The sequence below is a fragment of the Trichosurus vulpecula genome, chromosome 2 (assembly GCF_011100635.1).
Source record: "Trichosurus vulpecula isolate mTriVul1 chromosome 2, mTriVul1.pri, whole genome shotgun sequence".
NCBI classification, from domain to species: Eukaryota; Metazoa; Chordata; class Mammalia; order Diprotodontia; family Phalangeridae; genus Trichosurus; species Trichosurus vulpecula.
Genome location: NC_050574.1, coordinates 211134630 through 211156462, shown reverse-complemented (window position 1 = coordinate 211156462; position 21833 = coordinate 211134630). Strand labels below are relative to the sequence as shown.

Genomic DNA, 21833 nt, shown 5'->3' with positions numbered 1-21833 from the left:
TACCCCTAAAACTCAAGGTAGAATGTTGTGTTAAACTCAATTAATTTCTCTTTTCATTTTAGAGCTGCTCCTCCTACTGTTGGAGTAGGGATTCCTAGATCTTCTTATCAAGAAATAACTCATTTCCCCCCATATCTCTCATCTCTGTTGGCTATCTCCTGTTCTTGTATTCTAACATGCGTTATAACCATACATTTCTTATCTTATTACATTGTAAATTCCCTGAAGACAGGGATTGTGTGTGTATGTGTTTTTATCCAATCCAACATATACTTATTAAGTAGCTATTTTAGAAGCTGAGGATATAAAGACAAAAATTAAACTGTTCAGAGGAATGTACATTCTGCTAGGGATATAACATTTGTATAGATCGGTGTGTACATGAAAATCAAGAAGTTCCCCCTTCGTTTTTGTGTATATATATCTGTGTAGGTATATAATATGTGTTTAATACATGTGTGTCTATTTATATACTCATCTATATATTGAGGTTCCTTGAACATGGGTCCTTAATAAATAATTTAATAAATTAACAAATTTAAATTTAACTGAATTGTAGAGACAGATAATGCCTTGTCGCCTTTACTTCACCATCACCTCCCGGGGGCAGGGATGTTTTGTTAGCATCTTTGTACCTTCCATGCCCCCAAAGTACAGCCTTGCACTGTTATCAGGTACTAAAGTTTTATGGGATGAAATTCTCATACAACTTTGCTTGCGTCTTTTGGTCTTGACCTTTCCCATTTATAGTCATGGTTCTGCCCTTAGATCTTGCCCATTTATAGTGATGGTTCTGCCTTACAGACAGAGTATCAGAGCCCAGGTAGAAATATATGCGAAGATCTGGTAAGCCCTTCTCCAACAGTAGGAGGGGAAGCTCTAAAGTGGAAAGATTGAATTTTAACTTTAAATAATCTTATTTTAAATTATATTTAAATTTAAACAATTTTAAAAAATTAATTTTAAATAATCGAATTTAACAAAACATTCTACCTTGAGTTTTAGGGGCAACCCTTTGGAGCTGCACTCCCGATATAGATGATGCTTCTGCTCTGGCTGGAAATTCACGGAGAAGAAAATTAATTTTCGTGCAATCACTAAGAGTGGGACACAATGATTTTATGCCTTAAGGTCTCCCTAGCGCCATTAAATAAACTCTGCTCTAAATTCCTTTACCATTAACTCCGCGACGCCGCATTCCACACTATCACCTAACTTCTTTTGGCCACAGTCAGCTTCTCAGAAGCGATTTAAAGTAATAGGAGCGTGATTCCAGAGCGTGGGTTGATCAGGTTCACTTCCTTTGCTTGGCCGCGGCAGCGCGATAGTGGATGAGTCATTCTAGCCCTGGCATTCCCCTCCGAATAGGAGATGGGTTACTTTCCCACCTAATTACTGTGGAAAGGATAGACTGGCGTTTGGAGAGGTACAAGGGGCACCTACGAGAGCCGAGTCAAGCTGCTGGAGAGACCCTCAGAGGATTTAGAGTTCCCTTTGATTCCCCCATCAGAGTGCCCTTCCTCCCCCTCGCCCCGCCCCCGTCCATGTACCATTACTTTGTATTTATTTATTGCAAACCTACTGTTTCCAAACCAGCAAACATATAAGGTAGGGCATGCTTGTGTGTATGCTCATGCTTTTGTGAAAGGGAAGGAAGGGAAGGGAGGGGAAAGAAAAGGAAAGACTAAGAAAAAGTTAAAGCCCAAGAAAATGAAAAAGCAACCTGCTGAAGCCTGCGCTTTGGCCAGCATTGCTCATCCCTCCAGGTGAGCGCTTTCTCCACCTCCCCTCAAGCCCAGGTGGGCCTTCTTCACTCGCGACAAACTTTCACTATCCCCTGGTAGGCGGCCAGCGCTCCCCTTCTCTCCCCTCCTCACCCCTCCCGCTCCCGTAAAGGAGGAGACTGATTGGCCCAAGGTTGCAGGGCCGGGGTGGGGCCAAAGCGCAGAGGGAAAGGCTAAAAGACCTGGGGGGTGTACTAGAAGTGTGTGTGCTGTAGCTTCCCTGAGTGTCTCCCTGAGCTAGTTGCTCCAGCACGTGCGGATGGGGACGCGTCTGGCTACCCCAATTAGGGGCAACCCTCAAGTCCGCTGGCTGTTTTTCCTGGTCGTCTGGTGCTTAGCGGAATGGGTGTCCCCTAGCTTCACAGGTAACCCTGAACATCTATCTCAGAGCTTCACCGCGCCAGAACTGGGGAATGTTGCAGCTGCCAGATGCCGCGTTTGCTAGGGGTGGATGGGGATGCCAGGGAGCTGCAGCCTCTGTCAGCTTATTTCATGGCTGTGTGGCTTTGGGCTGAATGAGGTAGGGTGGATAGCTTTCTCTTTCTTTTTTCGAGTACCTAGTCCCTCAGGGGAGTTTGAGGAAGGGGTTAGCCTGTGTGTTGATTAAAAACGTTTGCCCTTGTGGGTAGGGAAGTAGGGCACAGGTGGTTGCGGGAAAGGATCCCAGGTGCGGTTTCGGGGTGGGGCGGGCGCAGAAGTGGAAGAAGGAGCCAGAAGGCCTCGGTTTCTCTTGCTTATTGTTATATCCTCTCTAGTATATATTTTTTCCTCAGACGGGGCAGACTTGCTACCTATTCCGCCCTGCCTGTTGCCTATTTAGTCAGGTCTTTTTCGCCTACGCAAAGCATCCTGGGGCTGTTCCTCTGGATTGGCTTGCCTATAAAATGACAAGTGAGACATTCCCACAACTCCAAACACTTCAATTTGCCGGACCCTGTCTGCTCACTTCAGTGCTTGCCAAAGAGCTCAGTGGGTCTCTGGGTGTAATATGACCCCCAGAAGTCCCGAGACTCCACTTTGAGGAAAACACTGAGGAAAACTTGAAATTTTTGCAACGTGGCTGATAATTTTGGCATTTTAATGTATATGAGGGGTACTTGTACATCTTTGGTGGAGGAAGGGCTAGGAGTTTGATTTAAAGGAATAGTGTTGGCTGTGAGCTACATTTCATGGCAGTTTGAAGGGAGTGACTAATGAGTAGATAACCTCCCATTCCTGCCTTGCCAACCTAAGTTACTGTGTTTCTGCTTTTACTTTCTTTTTCTGAACTGGCAAAAGGTATATCAAGGATTGTATGCGGATGTTCTCCACCCATTAGCTATCCACTTACGCTGTTTCCATAAGGAGTTAAGGGGAGTAAAGAGGAGGTTATGATGAAATGAATTCTTGGTAAGATTATAGTTACAGCTTCTTATGACAAAACTAGAGTTTTACTGGAGTTTGGCCTTCACTGTACAACCATTTCATCAACCACTGAGAAAAGTCTGGCCAGAGTGTAGCGTGTGTGTAGACAGAGAGGTAGGCTGGTTCAAGGACTGCCTCGAATGCCAGACAAGAGAGGAGCAATAGGGAGCCAACTGAAGAGTTTTGAATTGAAGTGACATGACTAAGTCTATGCGTAAGGGAGATTGGTAACTGATTATGAAAGGTTAAAGAAACACCAGCCTTTCAAATAGGGGAAATGGTAAGATTGAGAAAATAGTGATGGCATAAGGAGAAGCAGATTTGTGTTAGGTTTGAATATGTTAGGCAATAATGGGTCTGGAAGCCAAAAAAATTAATAAGAAAATCACTCGCATAGAAATGGTAGTTGAAGCTATGACAGTGGGAGGGGAGAGGAGAGGCAGAAACAAGCAGAGAGGAAGAGACAGGCACACTAGAGAGAGAGAGGCAGATAGACAGACACGGACACAGAAAGAGAGAGAGAGACACAGATGGAGAGAGACAGAGAGAAAGGAAAGAGGGGGAAAAAAAGAGCCTAAGACAGTACCTTGGGGAACATCCATGCAAGGGGTCATGAAGAGGAAGGAAAGGGTCCAGCAAAGGAAACTGAACAGAATTCATTCCATGTCATTCCTGCTAACAGAATGCAACCCCCGAGGCTCTGTCCTAGGCCTTCCTGTCTTCTTCCATACTAGGTCACTTGGTGATCTCTTTAACTCCTATTATTTCAATGACATCTCTAGGCAAATGACTCATATCTGCTTTTCCAGTCTTAAACTCTCTCCCATCATCCAGTCTTGCATCTCCGAATGCCATTTAGATATATCAAACTGGTTGTCCCATGGACATCTCAAATTCACTGTGTCCAAAACTGAATTCCTTATCTTTGCCCCCTAAGCCCTTCTACCTTCTTAAATTTTATATTACTGTTGAGGGTCCCCCCCCCCATTCTCCCAGGCTCCTAAGCTTACAACCTGGGTGACATCCTGAACTCCTCACCCTCCTCATCCAATCAGTGATCAAGTCCTGTTGTTTCTGCCTTGGTAACATCTCCTCTCTCCTCTGACACTTCCCTGGTGCAGTCCCTCTTCACCTTATGCCTGTACCATTGCATTAGCCTCCTAGTTGGTTTCTAGGCCTCTCTCTTCTCTATTGCATCTTCTACTCAGCTGTCAGATTGATCTAAAGCACAGGTCTGATCATATCACTCCCTCCCCTCGCCCCCACTCAGTAAACTAATAGGTTTTATAACCTGGCACCTTCCTACCATTCTGATCTTATTCCGTGTTATTTTACTCCATGTACTCCACTTTCCAGTATTATTGGCCACCTTGCTTTTCCCCACAAAAGACACTCCATTTCCTGACTGAGAGATTTCACAGCTCCCTCCCATGTCTGGAATGCTCTCCTTCCTTGTCACTGCTTCTTGATCTTTCTAGCTTTTCTTCAAGTCTCAGCTACAGTCCTAGTCCCTGGAAGAAGCCTTTCTCAGTCTTCCTTAGTCCTACTGCCTTCCCCCAGAGTTTACCTCCAATTCATCCTGTATATGTCTTATTTGTACATAGTTCAGGAGGGGAATCCTGCGGCCTTGGGGCCATAAGGCTGCAGATTTCCCACCCCTGTATCTAGTCTTTAGGGAGGTACCTGGAAAGACCAAGAGGTTAATTGACTTACCCACAGTCAGACCAACAATGTGTCTAGCAGTACTTGAACCCAAGTCACCTGATCTTCCTAACAAAGAGGCCAGCTGTTGATTCACTACACCAAGGTCTTGCACATAGTAGGTGTTCACTAAACATTTATCGTATCAATTATGCCTGTTCTCACACCTAAGAGCTTCTGGTCTACACTGTACTCTGCTCTATCTACCAGGTTTGGAGGGATGATGAGAGGGTTGCCAGGCTAAAGTTGTCATATCTTACCCTGCAATTTTCCAGCTTCTTGATGCAATTAGTGCCTCGTAATCTGATGTGTAAGCATGTCGTTTGCTTAACTAACTGATCTCAAATTTCCAGATTCTATAGAAGAATCCATAAGTCCTTGGACAAATGTAACTCCTTGATTTATCTTTTTTTTTCCTCCCCTCCTTTTAGAAAGTAATTTGTAGAAAGTAAGTAGTAATTTGGAGTGGGCTGGTGCTTCAGCATCTCTGTTAACCTACTCTTCTACTTCCCAGATTCCTACTTACAAACTTACAGGCTTTACTTAAAGACCTACAGACTTTACTTACTTTGGGTTCTGAAAGAATTCCCTCCATATCTCTGCCTCATAGAACCCCTAGTTTTCTTCAAAACGCGGCTCAGGTACCACCTCCTAGGTGACCAAGAGCAAAGGCATTTTATTAAGTGTATTCTAAGTGCCTTTCAAAGATTATTTCATTTGATCCTCACTACAGCCTTGGAACTTGGGTGTTGTTATTATGCGCAGTTGAGGAAACTGAGGCAGAGAGAGGTTAAGTGACTTGCTCAGGGCCACACAGCTAGGAAGTATCAGAGGCTAGACTGAATTTGGGTCTTCTAGATTTCAGACCTAGTACTTTATCTACTGTACTCCCAGCTGCCTCAATATAGCTCCATCTTCTAAGAAACCTTCATGTCATGAAATTACTTTGCACGTATCACTTACCTCCATGAATGTTGTATCTCCTCTACCCTGGAGAACGTAGACCCCTTTGGACAGAAACTATTGCGTTGTTGTCCCTTGCATATAGGAAACATTTAATGATTGTTACCTACAAAATGCTGTAAGAAAGATGAAATTTCTGAGGCTTGAGGCTGCCAGTGGATAAGTCTAATTTAATAAAATGTTTTGTCTTTTTGAAGCCTATTATATTTTCCAAAGTAAATATTGTATATGCGCCATTTAAAAAAAAATTCTGAACTTCCTCAGCCTTCCCCCCCACCCCCCATTGTGGGCTTCTTTTGCCACATACTTAAACATGCAACTCTCTGTGTAGAAATTCCTTCCACCAACACATTGCAACCTTTATCTCATTTATGGCCTTAGAGAGTTACCTGAGACTTTACATATATTCTCATTTGAGGTAAAATAGCTTTTCAGGTAGACACTATGGGTACCCAGTTTACAGATAAGAAAACAGATTCAAAGTAGTTAAGTGACTCCTGGTCTCCTGATTAGTGTCAAAAAGGGAATTTGAACACCAGGCTACCTGACCCTTAGTCCAAGACTCTATGCCATGCTGCCCCTTGCCCCTAGTTATGCTAGTGGTAACAACCCCAGGTACAATGCTAAATATCTCCTATGGAAGTTAGCCCTCTGTAGAGTGACAGCAGGGGAACTATACGTTGAAACAAGGTGAACACAGCAGAATGCAGCACAGTGTCCCTAATCAGTGAAGCCCATGGGGTTCCAAAGGTGGTACAGAGTATAGGGGCAAGTACTTTTACTATTTTCCAATAATATTTCCTAAAGTAACCTTAGCACTCAGGTGTGTATCTTAAATACAGACATCATGATTACAATAAACTGATGTCTTTAAAGGAATTTAGCAAAGATAGTAAAGGTTACAGACACAAACTTCTTTTTTTTTTTAAAAAGTTTTCCTGTGGACTAATCTCCAATGGGAGCTTTAGAAAAGTCAGCTAAAAGAAACAGAGGGAAGCAATGTCTGAAGCTGAACCAGAGAATAAGGGCGGGGAGGCTGGGCTATGGGTCAATTTTCATTAAGTATTTACAATATACCTGGCACTTTTCTAAATCTTACGGATACAAAGAAAGGCAAAAGGCAGTCTTTGCTCTTAGGGATCTTAAAATCTTAAGAGAGAGGTAACATGAAAACAATATATATATACAATGTTTGTATATGCATATATGTGTGTATACACGTATGTATTATGTGTATATATACAATATGTATGATGAATTGGAGATAATCATTAAGGGGAAGACCTTAGAATTTAGGGGGATCTGGAAAAAAACTTCTGAGAGAGGGCAGGATTTTAGTTGGAACTTCTAGAAAGCCAAGAGACTTCTAGAATAATATGGGGAATAAGGGAGAAAAGAGCATGTACCCAAGAAAGGGGTAGTATGGGTAATATCTTACTATTGTCCATATGCACATAGACCTTATAGATCCATAAATTGTAAGGTGGTAGATCTATAAAAGATAATCTACCCCAAGTCCTTCCTTTTACAGATGAGGAAGAGGGACCAGAGATGAATGCAGCAAGCATTCATTAAGCATCTCCTGTGTGGAAGGAACCAGAGACACAAAGCAAAAATGAAACAATTTTCAACTAGAAGGAATCTACTGGGGGTTGGAGTGGGAGAAGGTACTGCATTGATTACATAGCTAGGTAAATATTACGTACTTTGAAGAAGCAGCAAGTACCAGCAATTGGTCACATCAAGACTCTTCACAGAGTTAAAGCCATGCAGATGAGCATTCTTAAAGGTGAAAGGGAGGGAAGACCATTAGTTCCAGATTCAGGAGAACAAGGCGAAGGAGATGGAATATCAACTTTAGGAATCCTCTTGGAGTCCAGCTTGGCAGGAATTCAGCGTACATGAAAGAGAATAATATGAAATGCAGTTGGAAAGGTAGGTTAGAGTGAGACTGAGAAAGGCCTTAAGTGTTGAGCTGAGAAGTTTGCATTTTATCCTAGAGCCCATATGGGGCCACTCAAGAATTTTGAGGGAGGGTATGCCATGGTTAGACCTATGCCTGTGGAAGATTATTCTTGCTTCTGCTACTATTTGTCCATCGCTTCAAAAACGACCATGACTTCAGGAAGGTGATGTCATGACATACAAGTGAACTGGATTTAGGTGGACAGTTATTCTAACAGCTCTGTGGTGGACAGATTGGGAGGGGAAAGAGGCTAGAGGCAGGGAGGACGATTCAGAACACCTTATAGTCTGGATTTGATGAGAAGGTTTAACGCTAGGGTGGTACCCACTGAGTGGAGAGAAGAGGGGGATGGATATAAGCACTGATGGGGAGAAACATTAAAAGGATTTGGCAGCTGACTGGATTTGGGGTGGGAGTGAGGGGAAGTAATCAATGACTCTGTGGTTGTAAACCCAACTGTAGAGACAGTGATACTCTCAACAGAAATGAGGACATTTGGAAGAGAAATGGGTTTAGAAGAGAAAGACAACCAGTTCTTCTTTAGAATATTGAGTTTCAGTTGTCTAAGAGAATGTTGGTAATTCAGGTTTGGAGTTCAGGTGAGTGATTAAGACTGGAGATGTAGATTTGAGGGTTATTTACGTAGGAACGATCCTTGATCCATTGTAATGGGTTAGAAATCTCCTAGAGAGATTATGGAGAAGAGAGCTCTCAACACAGAACCTTAGGGGATATTTAAATATAGGAAGTTCAGAAAAAGGATACTAAGAAGAAAATGAGAGAGTGGTGTCTGGGAAACCAAGACAGGAAAGCATATCCCAGAGGCAGGTGAAATTAATGGTGTCAGAAGCTGCAAAGGGGTCTAGTTGAATGAATACAGAGAGTAGTTTCTGTAGAAAGGAAAAAATTAGAAGTTTGATGTTTTTAAGGGATCGATGGTGAGAAATAGTCAGAGAATAGATGACCCTTTGGGTGTTTGGTAGTGAAAGAGCTCAGAGTTATAGGGAGTTGGCTTGAGGGGGTGGCAAGGTAAAAAGACAATTTTTTTTTTTAAAGAATGGGGGAGGAAGGGGGGAAAAAAGAAACTTACATGATAAATTTATAATGACTTTAAAAGAAATAGCAAGTTTTAAGTAGTAGATTTGCAGTTTCATGTGCAATCATCTTTTTATTATTCTACTATGTTACGGAAATGATTGTTTTATTTCGTAAATTTAAAATAAAATAAATAAAACTTAAAAGAATGAGGGACACTTAGGCATGTTTCTGACCTGCAATGAGAGGAAATAAAGACTGAAGATTAAAGAGAGAATGGAAGGGAATTGATTGGAAAAGTTTTAAGAAGGTAGAGGAGATGAGATTGACTGCATATTTAAGTAGAGGGGCTAGCTTTGGCAAGGAGTGGGGACCATCTCAACCTCAGAGACTGGAACTAAGGGGAGGTATAGAAGAGGTTTGAAGGATGCATGAAGAAACTCACAATTAAGGTTAACTCCATCTGTTTGTATTGCTGGATCCAGATCTTTGTTGCTATGGCCTACCGGCTTTCTCAGACAGCTAGGGAGTAAGGTCATCTGCTAAAAGAGAATGTGCCAAGGGTTACTCTTTTTGAGACCGCTCATGTCTGTATGTTTATTTCACACATTCTAAGTATCATAGGCTTGGGTCTTCAAGTTTTGGCAAAACTGCATCTTGACAAATTGTACCCAACAAACAGATTCCCACAGATTGTCTTTCTTTCAAAACAGTAGTGTACATTTATCAGGCAAACAGAATTGAAATATACATTTGATCATGTTGGGGACATTTTAGCTCACACACATGCTAACTGATGTTTTTCAAAATGGGAAGCAATTCAATCAAGAAATTACTTAGCCATAGGACCCTACTTTTAAAAGCTAAATATCACATGCACACATATGCACATTCAGAGAAGACAGATGGAAAATGAACAAAGCTCAGGTCCATGAGACAAACATATGTAGGGAGTATTTCAACAAGTGGAGGCTACAACTTAACAAGCTACTTAGACAAAACAATAGACTCCTTTCCCAAAATCTGTTGGGTCATTTTTTTCCCTCTAGCGCACTGCTTCCTTTTGAAAATCTCCCCATGTTTCTCTGAATTCTTCTTATTCGTTGTTTCTTATGGTGCAATAACATCATTATATTAATGGTACCATAATATTTTTTTTAGCTATTCCCCAATCAGTGAGCACCTATTTTTTTCTTAGTTCTTTGCTATTGCAAAACAGTACTGCTCTGAATATTTTGTCATATTTAGGGGTTTTCTTTCTGTCTTTGACATGTTTGGGGTATATGCATAGCAAAGGGTTTTGAGGTCAAAAGATGTGAACCCCTGAGTGACTTTTCATACATAATTCTAAATTGTTTTCCGGAATAGTTGGACCAATTGACAATTCTACCAGCAATATATTAGTACATAAGTTTTCCTGCAACCTCTCCCAGTAGGACAATTCTTGTTAACTTGCATTGGACATTTCAGTTAGAGCAAGGAAAAAAGGAGATTTTCTGAGCCTCTATTAACTCTAATTTGGGGGTGGGGAGGGTTAGACAGGAAGATGAAGAGGGCAGATATGTTCTGAGCAAGCCAGATTGGGGTGGGGGGGAACAGGAACGGTAACGGACACATAACAGTTTCTCAAAGCAAAAAGCAACATCAAAAGAGGAAGCCCCATTTCCCACTCCCAACCCTCTCCCCCCAACAAATGCTCTGCATCTAGTTTTCAGTGTATATGTGTTCAAATTGCGGAATAGATGTCTATCATTATCATCTTTTACTTTCCCGTGGCAGAGGTGTATGTAGAATTGTTCTTTGTTCTAGCATATCACTATTTCATTATCAGCCTTGAAAACATTTGATTCTGTTCTACCTAGACAAATAGCTACAGAAAAGATCATTATAGAACAGTTAGATATTTTCTTCAAGAGCCTTTCTAATTTATGGTGGAAAGGAGGGAGATACCTATGAGGATCTCTTGTAGATAGTATCTGCCAAGTTTTTAGCATGGGAATTCCTGATTGACTTTATATATTTTTATCTGGGCATTGTGTCTTTTAAAACTGTTTTAGTCCTGATAAAGACTGGTTCAAGAGTTGGCAATTCATGTATTATGACTTCACATCAACCAAGGGTCAGTCTCTCTTGATCAACCAGATTGGTGGGTGGGGATGCCTTTTATTTAAAAAAAAAAGCTTATTGAAATCTATTGTTTGTATATACCCTTATTTCTCAATCTATTTAATTTTCATGTCCTTTACTCTTGTAACAAAAAAAGAGAGGAAAAAAAATATCTCAGCAAAACCAGCCAAACACAACAGTAGAGTCTGATGGTGTATACAGTATTTCATGCCTATAACCATCCTCACTCCTCCTACAAAGAAGACAGAGAGGTGCATTATCTCAGGTCTTCTCCATGGCCAAGCTTCTTGGCCATTATAATTACACAAGGTTCAATTTTAATTTTTTTCATCTTTCAATTTTTGTTGTTATTGGGGCATGTTTTATTCTGGTTCTTCAGCTTACGTCACTATATAGTTCACAGAAACCTTCTCATGCTCCTCTCAATTATATTTATTGTTATGTACAGTACAATAATATTCCATAACATTCTACTACAATTTGTTTAGCTATTTCCCAGTCAGTTGGCATCTATTTTGCCAATTTCAATTTTCAATTTTTTGTTACTACAAAAATTACTGCTATGAATAATTGCAATGTATGTCAAGTTATCAAGCATTTATTAAGTACTTACTGTGTGCCAGGGCCTGTGCTGGGTATACAAGAAAGGCAAAAAATAGTCCTCATTCTCAGGGAGCTCAGTCTAATGGAGGAAGCAACATGCAAATGACTGTGTACAAATGAGATACATAGAGTATAATTTTTGGCCTCGTTAGACCATCTGCTTAATAGTGAGATCTTTTGGTCAAAGCATATAGATATTTTAGTAACTTTTAAAAAATGTCAAATTGTTTTCTAGGATAAATGAGTGAATTCACTGCTGTATCCACAGTGTATTAGTTCAACTATCTTTCTGTCTTTTCTGTTTTAAAGGGAAGTAAAACAATAGCATTTTCAGTGTTTCAATTACTACTTTTATCTATCCACTGTTCCCATAGAAGAATCTGGGCCAAGTTGAATATTCAGATATTCCCAGATAGAATCATTATTATAATTTCACTATGTCTTTTTTAAGCCTCCCCAGTAAGCAGGCTGATAACGTAACATGTGAGGTTTGAAGAAATTTTTTAATTGTCTTGAATATCCTCTATGCTAGGGATTATTAGCCTGGGGTCTATGAACCTTCAAAAAAACATATATTGGTAATAATATTTCAATATAATTGGTTTCCTTTGTAATCCTATGTACTTTAGTTTATGCATTTAAAAACATTTTTCAGGGAAGGGGTCTGTAGGTTTCACCAGGTTGCCCACAGGTCCGTGACCAAAAAAAAAAAAAAAGGTTACAAACTTCTGCCCTATGTGGAATTTTATAGAGACAGTGAAGGAAAAAATGAAAGGATTTCCATACAGCCGTGAGGGCCCAGTTGAGATAAGATCATATGACTCTGTAGTGGGCCTAGTCCTGACTTCTCTTTCTTGTCTTCCAACAGTTTGGGAGTAGGGGCAGAAAAAGTAGATGGTGAGGTTTGGTGATTATCAGGGTGTGAATGTTAGTGAGACAAGAAAACGGGGGATTCAAAGATAAAGGCAGGTTACAGTTGAACAGTTAGGCCAAGACTGAAGGGCAGAAAGTGAGGCCAGAATAGGAATGATAAATTAGAGCAGGGGTGGGGAACCTGCGGCCTCGAGGCCACATGTGGCCTTCTAGGCCCTCGGGTGCAGCTTTTTGACTGATTCCGAATTTTATAGAACAAACCCTTTTATTAAGAGTATTTGTTCTGTGAAGTTTGGATTCAGTCAAGGGGCTGTACTTGAGGACCTAGAGGGCCACATGTGGCCTCGAGGCCACAGGTTCCCCACCCCGGGGCTGGGGGAACAGGAAGTTTGTAGAGGAACTGAAGAACTCAGTGAAGACAAATCATAGGTTTAGGAGGGCTGAGGTAAAATGGGAGATGGAAAGACAAGAGATTAGGATCAAAAAAGATCATTTCATAGTCCAAGATCATGGAGATGGTACAGTTGTGGGTGATAGTGCGACCTAAGGTATGAACTCTGTGCATGCCTGACATGGTGAAGAGCTATATACACATGCATAGGTCATGGGATTTAAGAAGGTTGATCTAGGAGGCCAGGGCGTTGGAGTGTGTGTAATGAAATGCCCAACTATGAGGATGAGGGTTTGAGTAGAGATGAAGGCTGAGCTAGGTACTAAACTCCCTGCACAACTGGGGAGAATTACCTGGAGGCTGGTAAATTACTGCAATAAGTGTTTGGACAGGAGGCTATAAATGGATGGGTAAACTTCAAAGAATTTCAGAGTGATAATTTTGGTTTTTTGAGGTCTGTTATTATTTTCCAAGGGATGAATGAGGTTTGGTTACTTTCTCTGTGGAGCTTTTTGCATGGTATCTGTAAAGGGTTAGTAGGATTTTCGTTTTGTGGTAATTTGTTCTTTACTGACAACATGGAATGTGGTTGGTTTCAGAAGTGTTTTTGATGCTGTTTGCCCATGTTAAGTACTTTTAAAAAATGGTTGTCAGATGATGAATGAAGCAGCTTCTGACAAAGCTTAACATTTGAACTCTGTGGGACCTCTGGTAACAACACTTCACCATGAACCTTTAAAATGAGGGTGTTGTACTCAATGACTTCTGAGTTTCCTTTCAATTATAAATCTATGATCCTGTGAAGCATCATGGACTGGGTTTATTCCAAGCATTTGCTATTCATTGTGAAATTAATCTGTTGTGAATTGAAGTTTTAAAAAATCAGACTTAAAAAACAAAAACTTTTTCATAAATTCTTGGTGTAGCTCAGAGACTCTACATGGGCAGCTTTGATTAATTGGAGGATTTACAAAGTTGGATGTTATGAACACAACAGATCTTTGGTTTAATTTTGTTCAGGATGTTTGTTTTTTACTCCCTTAATAATAAGCAACTTTGCATAAGTCTCTATGTCCTGTCCTGTATGAGGTGTGTGAATGTAATGAAGTTGTTTCATAAGTCTCCTGTGAAAATCAATCTTATTTCTGATTTTCCTGGAGGAATTATGATGTTTATCTTGAGAAAGTATAGTCTTCTTCAGCTCACCTCAGAATACATAGTGCCGACTTCATGCAAAGCACCATCCTCCAAATGCAGTCAGAGGTGGAGATGGGAGGACACATACATACACAAATCAGGTCCCCGTCCTCAAAAACCTTACAGTGTGGTATAGAGGATTCTTGGTCAGATTACATATTGATTTAGATGTTGTTCTTACCTACTCGGAGACTCTTAATTCTGAGAGCCAGTAAATCCTTCCTCCCGTCGTGACAGCTTAACCAAGAGAGGCAGATTTCAGTGAAAGAGATCTAAGATGAAGGTGGATGGGAGTGGTGGTGGTTGTTCAGTCAGGTCCAGTTCTTCATGACCCCATTTTGTAGGGGAGGGAGAGGTTCTTGGCTGAGATACTGGAGTGCTTTGTCGTTTCCTTCTCCAGCTCATTTTGTGGATGAGGTACTGAGGCAAACAGGGTTAAGTGACTTGCCCAGGATCACACAGCTAGGAAGTGTTTGAGACCTGATTTGAATTCATGATCAAGGCCAGTGCTCTATCCACTAGCCACCTAGCTACCCCTGAGAGGGGTTGGGGAAGTTGGGTTCCAGAGAACACCCTGGAAGGAAAGGCCCTAAAAGGATAATGACTGGGAAATGTAAGGGCCAGACTAGATAGGGATAAGTTTATAGGTAGAAGTTGCCTGGAAGAGAAGCTGTGTTTCTCATAACTGTAGCTGTGTAGCACAAGACTTCAGGGAACAGGAAGTGGGAGTGTTCTTATAAAAGAACTATGGAAGTACCATTTGGTCAGGACCCCAAGGTCATGGGATAAGACAGTCATTTCCACAGGAATTTACCTTCCAAGGGTATATGGCCCCAAGCAGTGAACTTGTAGTCAGGAGACCTGAGTTTGAATTCTGGTTCTGTCATTTACTTAACTTGTGTGATCTTGGTCAAATCACTAAACTTCTCTGGGCTTCATCTACAAAATGAAGAGATTGGAGATGGCCTCTGATGCCCCTGCCAGCTCTAAATCTATGATACTATGAACAATAAAATCAAATGATAGGTGTACCTAGAACTGAGGTGTCTAGGATGGCTTCCTTTTAAATGTGGAACAATGAAGATGGAGGACTCCTCTGAATAACATATTAAGAGAAATTATAGATAATGCCTCTATGACTCGATAACAAAACAAGTATGTAACTGTCAGGGTCAAAGAGAAGATCTACTGGTGGTAACACCTGGCACTGGTATCTGCCTAGAAAATAAGAGAGAGTAAAGGCTGGGATAGAGGTCCCCCTGAGAAGATCGTGGTGGGGAAAAGAAATAGTGAAATGCATAAAGTTGCTGCCCTGACCATTCAGAAACACAGCCTTATAGTAAATATGTGTATTCATGTATTTATAGAAATAAAAATAACTTTTTAAGGGTATTTATCTTGATTTTTTTTAAAGCCGAACAATAATAGTTCCTTTTTGTCCATCGGAATTTTCAGTATCTAAATATTAAGTCACCAGTTCCCATCAGGCTATTTTGATCGTTCAAGCCCTTGCTTTACGAAGAAATTGTATGTAAATGAAACCAGTCCCAGTGAAGTGTGTATCATATGGAAAGTCCCTTATAATACTGAAAATTACTGGTTCTTCTTCTGGAGCTTCTTAATCTTATACCTTTAGTCATTTAAATTTGTTTAACATATTTTAGTATTATTTATGTTTTCATGATTGTACTATAATTGATTTCTTAAAATTTGTTAGCAAAATGACGATTATATAGGAAAGTTCTTTCATTCCTTGGGGCCACAGGTTCCTCATCTGCCAAATGAAGGAGTCCAACTAGATAGCCTCTAAGGGCCCTTATAACTCCAAATTTATGATCCTAAAGATAGTCAGTAAGCATTTAATTAGTAACTTAGGCACTGTGCTAAGTGTGGGTCATACAAAGAAAGGTTAAAACAAAAGTCCCTGCTCTCAAGGAGTTAGCAGTTTAATGGGGAGAAAACATGCAAACAGTTGTGTATAAACAAGCTATGTAAAGACAAATTGGAAATAATCAACTGAGTGTTAAAATAAGAGGGAGTAATAAAAGCTTCCACTATCAGGTAGGATTTTAGCTAGGATTGAAGGAAGCTAAGAGGCAAAACTGAGGAGGGAGAGGTGTTCCAGGCACAGGGGCCAACTGATAAAAAGACTCACAGTCAGGAATGTAGATGTCCCTTTGGTTGTTCAGTCATGTCCTTCATGACCCCTTTGGGGTTTTCTTGGCACAGATACTGGAGTAGTTGGCCATTTCCTTCTCCAGCTCATTTTAAAAGAAGTATCTGAGGCCAGATTTGAACTCAGGAAGATGTGTCTTCCTGACTCCAGGCCCGGTGCTCTATCTGCTGTGCCGCTTAGCTGCCCTGTTAGGTGTCAAGATTTAAAAAATGAATCATCACTCTTGAACCCACCATACCATACTCCCTCCTGCATTCTACCAGTAAATAGTTCGAACATGTAAGAGCCAGAGTTTGAATTCCAGATGGCTTTAGAATACCAACGGTCAGCTAACAAGGATTTATTTAGCACTTACTATCTGCCAGGCACTGTCCTAAGCTCTGGGGGTGCAAATATTAGCAGAAATAACCCTACCTTCAAGGAACTTTGAATTTATTGGGAGAGACAACACATAAGACGAAACTGAAGTGAGGGTTTGGGGGTGCTAGTGTTTTGGGGGGAGTGAGTAATGGTAGAAAAAGTTGAGTGAAGCCTGGAAAGCCTGAGAAACATGTGCAGCATAGTTTTGAAAGGAGCAATACAGTCGGAGGTATTGCTATGGGGAAGGACGGTACTTCCAATGTGTAAATTTCAGTGCTGTAGTGAGCTTCCAGGATGAGGAGGGTTCCGGGGGCATAGTTTGGGAAAATCTAAAGTGTACCTTGGGGAACAGTGAGGTCAAAGTCAACCCTGAGGAAATGTAATGGCCAAGGGGCACCTACCACATCACATGAGAAAATAGCTCTGTTCAGGTAGGGACACTTTCTATAGTGATGTAGCACTGTTGAGACCATCTCTTTGTGCTCAGGCACTTTTCATAGAGCAAAAGGTTTAGGATATGTGTCATGAAAATTTTTGAAGAGTTTTTCTTAATTTTTTTCCACCTAGATAATGGCCCATTTACCATCCGCCATGAAAATACTGGCAAATGCCTTAAAACTGCAAATGGTTTGGTAGTAGCAGTAAACTGCAAGACCACCAGTGATATGCAGTGGAAGTGGGTATCACAGCATCGCCTCTTCCATGTGGAATCCCAGATGTGCCTTGGAATAGATATTGCCAAACCTAAAGATTCCTTGAAAATGTTCAGCTGTGATTCAAATGCCATGTTATGGTGGAAATGTGAGTATGGTTCTTTGTACAGTGCTTCCCAGTACAGACTGACTTTGAAGGATGGACAAGTGACAGCAAATGTAAATTCATCTGATACTTGGAAGAAAGGAGACTCTGATGAACACCTTTGTGACCAGCCTTACCACGGTGAGTATTTGACGATAACTTGTTATTTAGTTAGTATACACTTTTTTCATATTTTGTTTAACATTTAACCTAATTAACTGAAAGTTACTACTGTTTCAAGTTGTTGTTGGGTTGTTTTTCAGTCACATCCAACTCTTCATGACCCCACTTGGGGAGGTGGGAGAGCATTTCAGGCATAGGGAACAACTAATAAAAATGCCTTGAGTCAAGCACGTAGGTGTTACTTTGGCTGTTGTTCAGTTGTGTCTGACTCTTTGTGACCCTTTTGGGGGTTTTCTTGGCAAAGGTACTGGAGTGATTTGCCATTTCCTTCTCCAGCTCATTTTACAGATGAGGAAATTGAGGCAAACAGGGTCAAGTGACTTGCCCAGAGTCACCCAGCTAATAAGTGTCTGAGGCTGGATTTGAACTCCAGATTGATGTGTCTTCCAGACTCCAGGCCCAAGATTGTATCTACTGTGCCACCTAATTGCCCACTGTGATAGTAATACTCAAAAAAAAAAAAAAGAGGAGGACCTTCAATGAAACATTTAAAAAATAGCAGGGTGCTATTGTGTTAAATTTATTGTGTGTTTTAAAAACCCAAGTAATACATAATAACTAGCTTCATATATAATTCACATTTTTTTGGTTATATATGCACATGCTCATGTATATCAATTTCATAATTGATTATCTCCCATTTGTCCTGCATATGCTCGTACCTACTTGTTTGCACATTGTCTCCTCCATTAGACTGTGAGCTCCTTGAGGGTAGACGTTCTTTTGCCATTTCTTGTATCCCCAGCCCTTACAGTGTCTAGCACAGAGCAGGCTCTTAATAAATATTTATTGATTCAATATTGACTGGAATTTTTTAAAAGGCAGAGAGAAAAATCAGCTATAGTTCAAACTATAAGACTAGTGTTTAATTAACACAAATTTCCTGAGGGGGGAAAAAAAGAAACCAGCTAAATGTATTTCGATGTTGAAACAAAATACAAAGTTTTGATTCTTATTTATTAGACTGCTTTATTTATGTTTATGGATTTTATATATATTTATATATTTATTGTATTGTACTAACTCTGTGATACCCATACCTAAGATAGCTATCTGTTACCAGCTAATGCTTGAGTTGCTTACCCTTTTTCCATCTAAAACTTACGCATAACTGCAGAAAGTTTGTTCTCAGAATACTAACTTAAACTTGATTTGGCTTCAGAACTTTTGGCAGCTTTTTCCTCTTAATTTTGAGTTATAAGCTTAATAAGCTCGTGAAATGAAAAAAAATGCCAAATTTATCTTAAATTCAAAACTGTTTACACTCAGGGGTGTGTATACTTCAGCAAAATAACTTTTTGAGACGGTATCATTTATTTTTGAAAATGTAAGCATACATTTTTATACCTGTGTATTTATTACTGCTGTTCTTCTATATTCATAGTCTGTGTATATTTTATTCTGATTTCCTTGGAAAATTCTCCTCCCTTTCCATATTTCTTTACATTCATATTTTTCCTTTTATGGCACACCTTTTTCTTAGCCGTTCTTCATTCATTGGATATTGCCAGTAAGGCAGCTATTAATTTTTTTGTACAAATATTTCCTTTTTTGGCCATCTTCTTTCAAATGTTAGGATCACCTGCTCAAAGGAGATATTCTTCAGCTTGGTAACTCTTGTAATTTCTTGTAACAATTTACAGGATGTTTGAGCTGAAGGGACATCAGCAATCATCTGTTCTAACAGATTCACTTTATAGATGAAGAAATCAAAGCCCAGAAGGGGGATGGTGATTGCCAAGGGCTGCACAGTGAATGGAAAATTTTGGGATTTGAACTTTCTGGTTTCAGATCTAGTGCTTATCCAACTACGTAGCATTTACCAGATATTGCCAACAAGTTCCACAAAAAATATTGTACCTGTTAAAAGCTCAATTGATAACACAATAGGATGTCAATTTCCTTATAAACCTGCCAACGCTGATTTTTGTAGTTCTTTATTTTTTTTTATCAATTTGATAGATATAAGGGAATAACTCAGAGATATTTTAATGGACATTTCTCTTAGAGAATGATTAATTAAAGTCATTTGCAATATATTTTTCTTACTTTTACAAATTTTTAGTTCCTTATAAGATTCCAAATGTCAGTTTTGCAATAACTTTTTAAAATCTGTTCCTCTTGATATGTTTGGCTGTTGTCCCATATTTATATCCCTAGCACAGTTTCCCTCACATAGTAAGCTGTTAATAAACATGTTACCTACCTGCCAAATACATTTTAAGTACTGTACATAATTCCATAAAGTAGAGCATGGGCATTTTAATTGGCATTGCATTGAATCCACACATTTAATTTGGAAAATATTGCTATTTTTAACACATCAGGTTGACCTATCCATGAATATGTATTATCTCTCTAACTACAGAGTTTCTTCCTTTGTTTGCATCAAAACCATTTAAAAGTTACCTTTATGGAGGCCTGATGTCTGCCCTGGCAAACTAATGCTCAACTATTTGGTATATATACTCTTTCCCACAAATGATATTTCTATTTCTATTCCTTTGAATTTTCATGAATTTTTAGTGGTATGTAAAAATGTAGATGGACTTTCGTACTTTTATCTCATACCCCGACTGTTACCAAAGTTATCTACTGCTTCAATACTTTGTTCTCTCCCCATCCACCCTAATTAGCCCTCCCCTTTCAGATTATTACCTTCATCCATTCTATATCTTGTCTGCACCTCAGTCTTTACATGTTGTTTCCCGTATTAGAATGTTTGCTTCTTGAGGAAGGAGGCCTTTTTCCCCTTTCTTTTTTTTTTTTTTTTTTTGAACCCTCAAGCTTAGCACAGTGCCTGGCACATAGTTAGCACATAATAAATACTTGTTGACTGAGAGTCATGTCACATGCAAATAGATCTGTTAACCTCTTCTTCACAGGTATTTATGTTTTCTTTCTCATGCCCCATTGCTATAGCATTCATTTCTAAAACTAGGTCAAAGAGGAATGATAACCAGACCACGCCATTTTGTATTAATGAGGGCTGGGGAAAAGGATGGTGGGTGAAGAGTAACTCAGGATTCTAGTTCTTTGTTTCAAGGGTATACTTTGTCATATTAAAGAAAAAAAATCCTTTTCTTTCTATATCTTTCAGTGGTTTTTTTAAAAAATATAAATGGAAAGTGTACTTCATCGAAAACCTATTCTGCATCTATTATTACAATCATATATTTTTATTGGTTATTTTCCTAATATTGAATCATTACTACATTCCTTACATAAGTTTTTTGTCATATGAAATAATTTTATAGTCCATTGCTATTTACTATTTATCAATGTTTGATCTGACAATTTTGCCTCTGTATTCATTTATGCCTCCACTTATATCCAACCCTATTAACTCATCATGGCATGAGACAGAATCTGGGATCTCAGAAGCTAGGCCACAAAATTGTCAGCTCTGGCAGATCCTACCACACTGGATGAGCTTTTAAGTGTAAGCCCAAGTACTGTGACTGTTGTCCAAGAATCAGCCTATTTTAAGTACAGAGAACTCCTCTCCTGCAATATTGGTCACCAGGTGGTGAGTTTTTAGCCCCAGCTACTCATGAGACTGTCTGCTAAGGCACAGGGAAACTATCAACTGCATCCAGAGGGCTGAACCGCATGATGAAAGAAATGCCAGACCTTTTAAATCATAATTCATTAGTGATATTGGCCTACCCTGTCAACTTTTTCTTTTTCTTTCTGTCTCCATGTCTTAGAATTGGTTTCTTTCTCTGTGAGGAAATCCCATTTCTTGTTATCCATAAGACCACAGTTGCTTCTGGGAAAAATGTCTTGCCTCCCCTAATTGTGTTTTCCTTTGGCCATTTTCTCCTTCTTTTTTAGGGGAGAACAGTTTTCCCTTCATTTCCTTTCCTCTTTCTTAAATTTGGCAGCCTAGTATTTGGAGTTTGTGCTGTAAAAATCTTACTCTAATTTGGAAATAGAAAAAGGTTACAGCCTCCAAATTATAACAGGGCAAAAACACTGAATAAAATTTTTGACTTGTTGCATCATACTTGTTTAGGAAAAATCCATTATTATTCCCCATTGTGAATTGCATATTGGCAGTATTCTTCCATTTCTTTCCCCTTTATTTCTGTTTTCCTTCTGTTTTTGTCTCTGCCGTTTGCTTAGACTGTAATGTGTTGAGACTGCCAGAGCCCCATCTAGTAGATTATTTAATTCCTTCCACTGGATTATAATCAAGCAAGGTTTTGAGTAGACGCCTTAATTCAGCCAAAGTTTATAGTCATTTTCCTTGGTAAGCAAAATTAGGGA

The 21833-nt window shown here is 39.7% G+C and overlaps 1 protein-coding gene across 2 annotated transcripts in view; it reads left to right on the top strand.

Annotated features, from left to right (window-relative positions):
- Nucleotides 1-2025: 2025 nt before the first annotated feature.
- LOC118835778 (CD302 antigen) overlaps nucleotides 2026-21833 on the top strand; it is a 204233-nt gene continuing 184425 nt past the window's right edge. For both annotated transcript variants that reach the window (XM_036743034.1, XM_036743028.1), the window contains exons 1-2: nucleotides 2026-2149; nucleotides 17148-17519. In XM_036743034.1, the coding sequence (XP_036598929.1) occupies nucleotides 2044-2149; nucleotides 17148-17519 (478 nt within the window). In that variant the 5' untranslated portion in view covers nucleotides 2026-2043. The remainder of the gene's footprint in view (nucleotides 2150-17147; nucleotides 17520-21833) is intronic.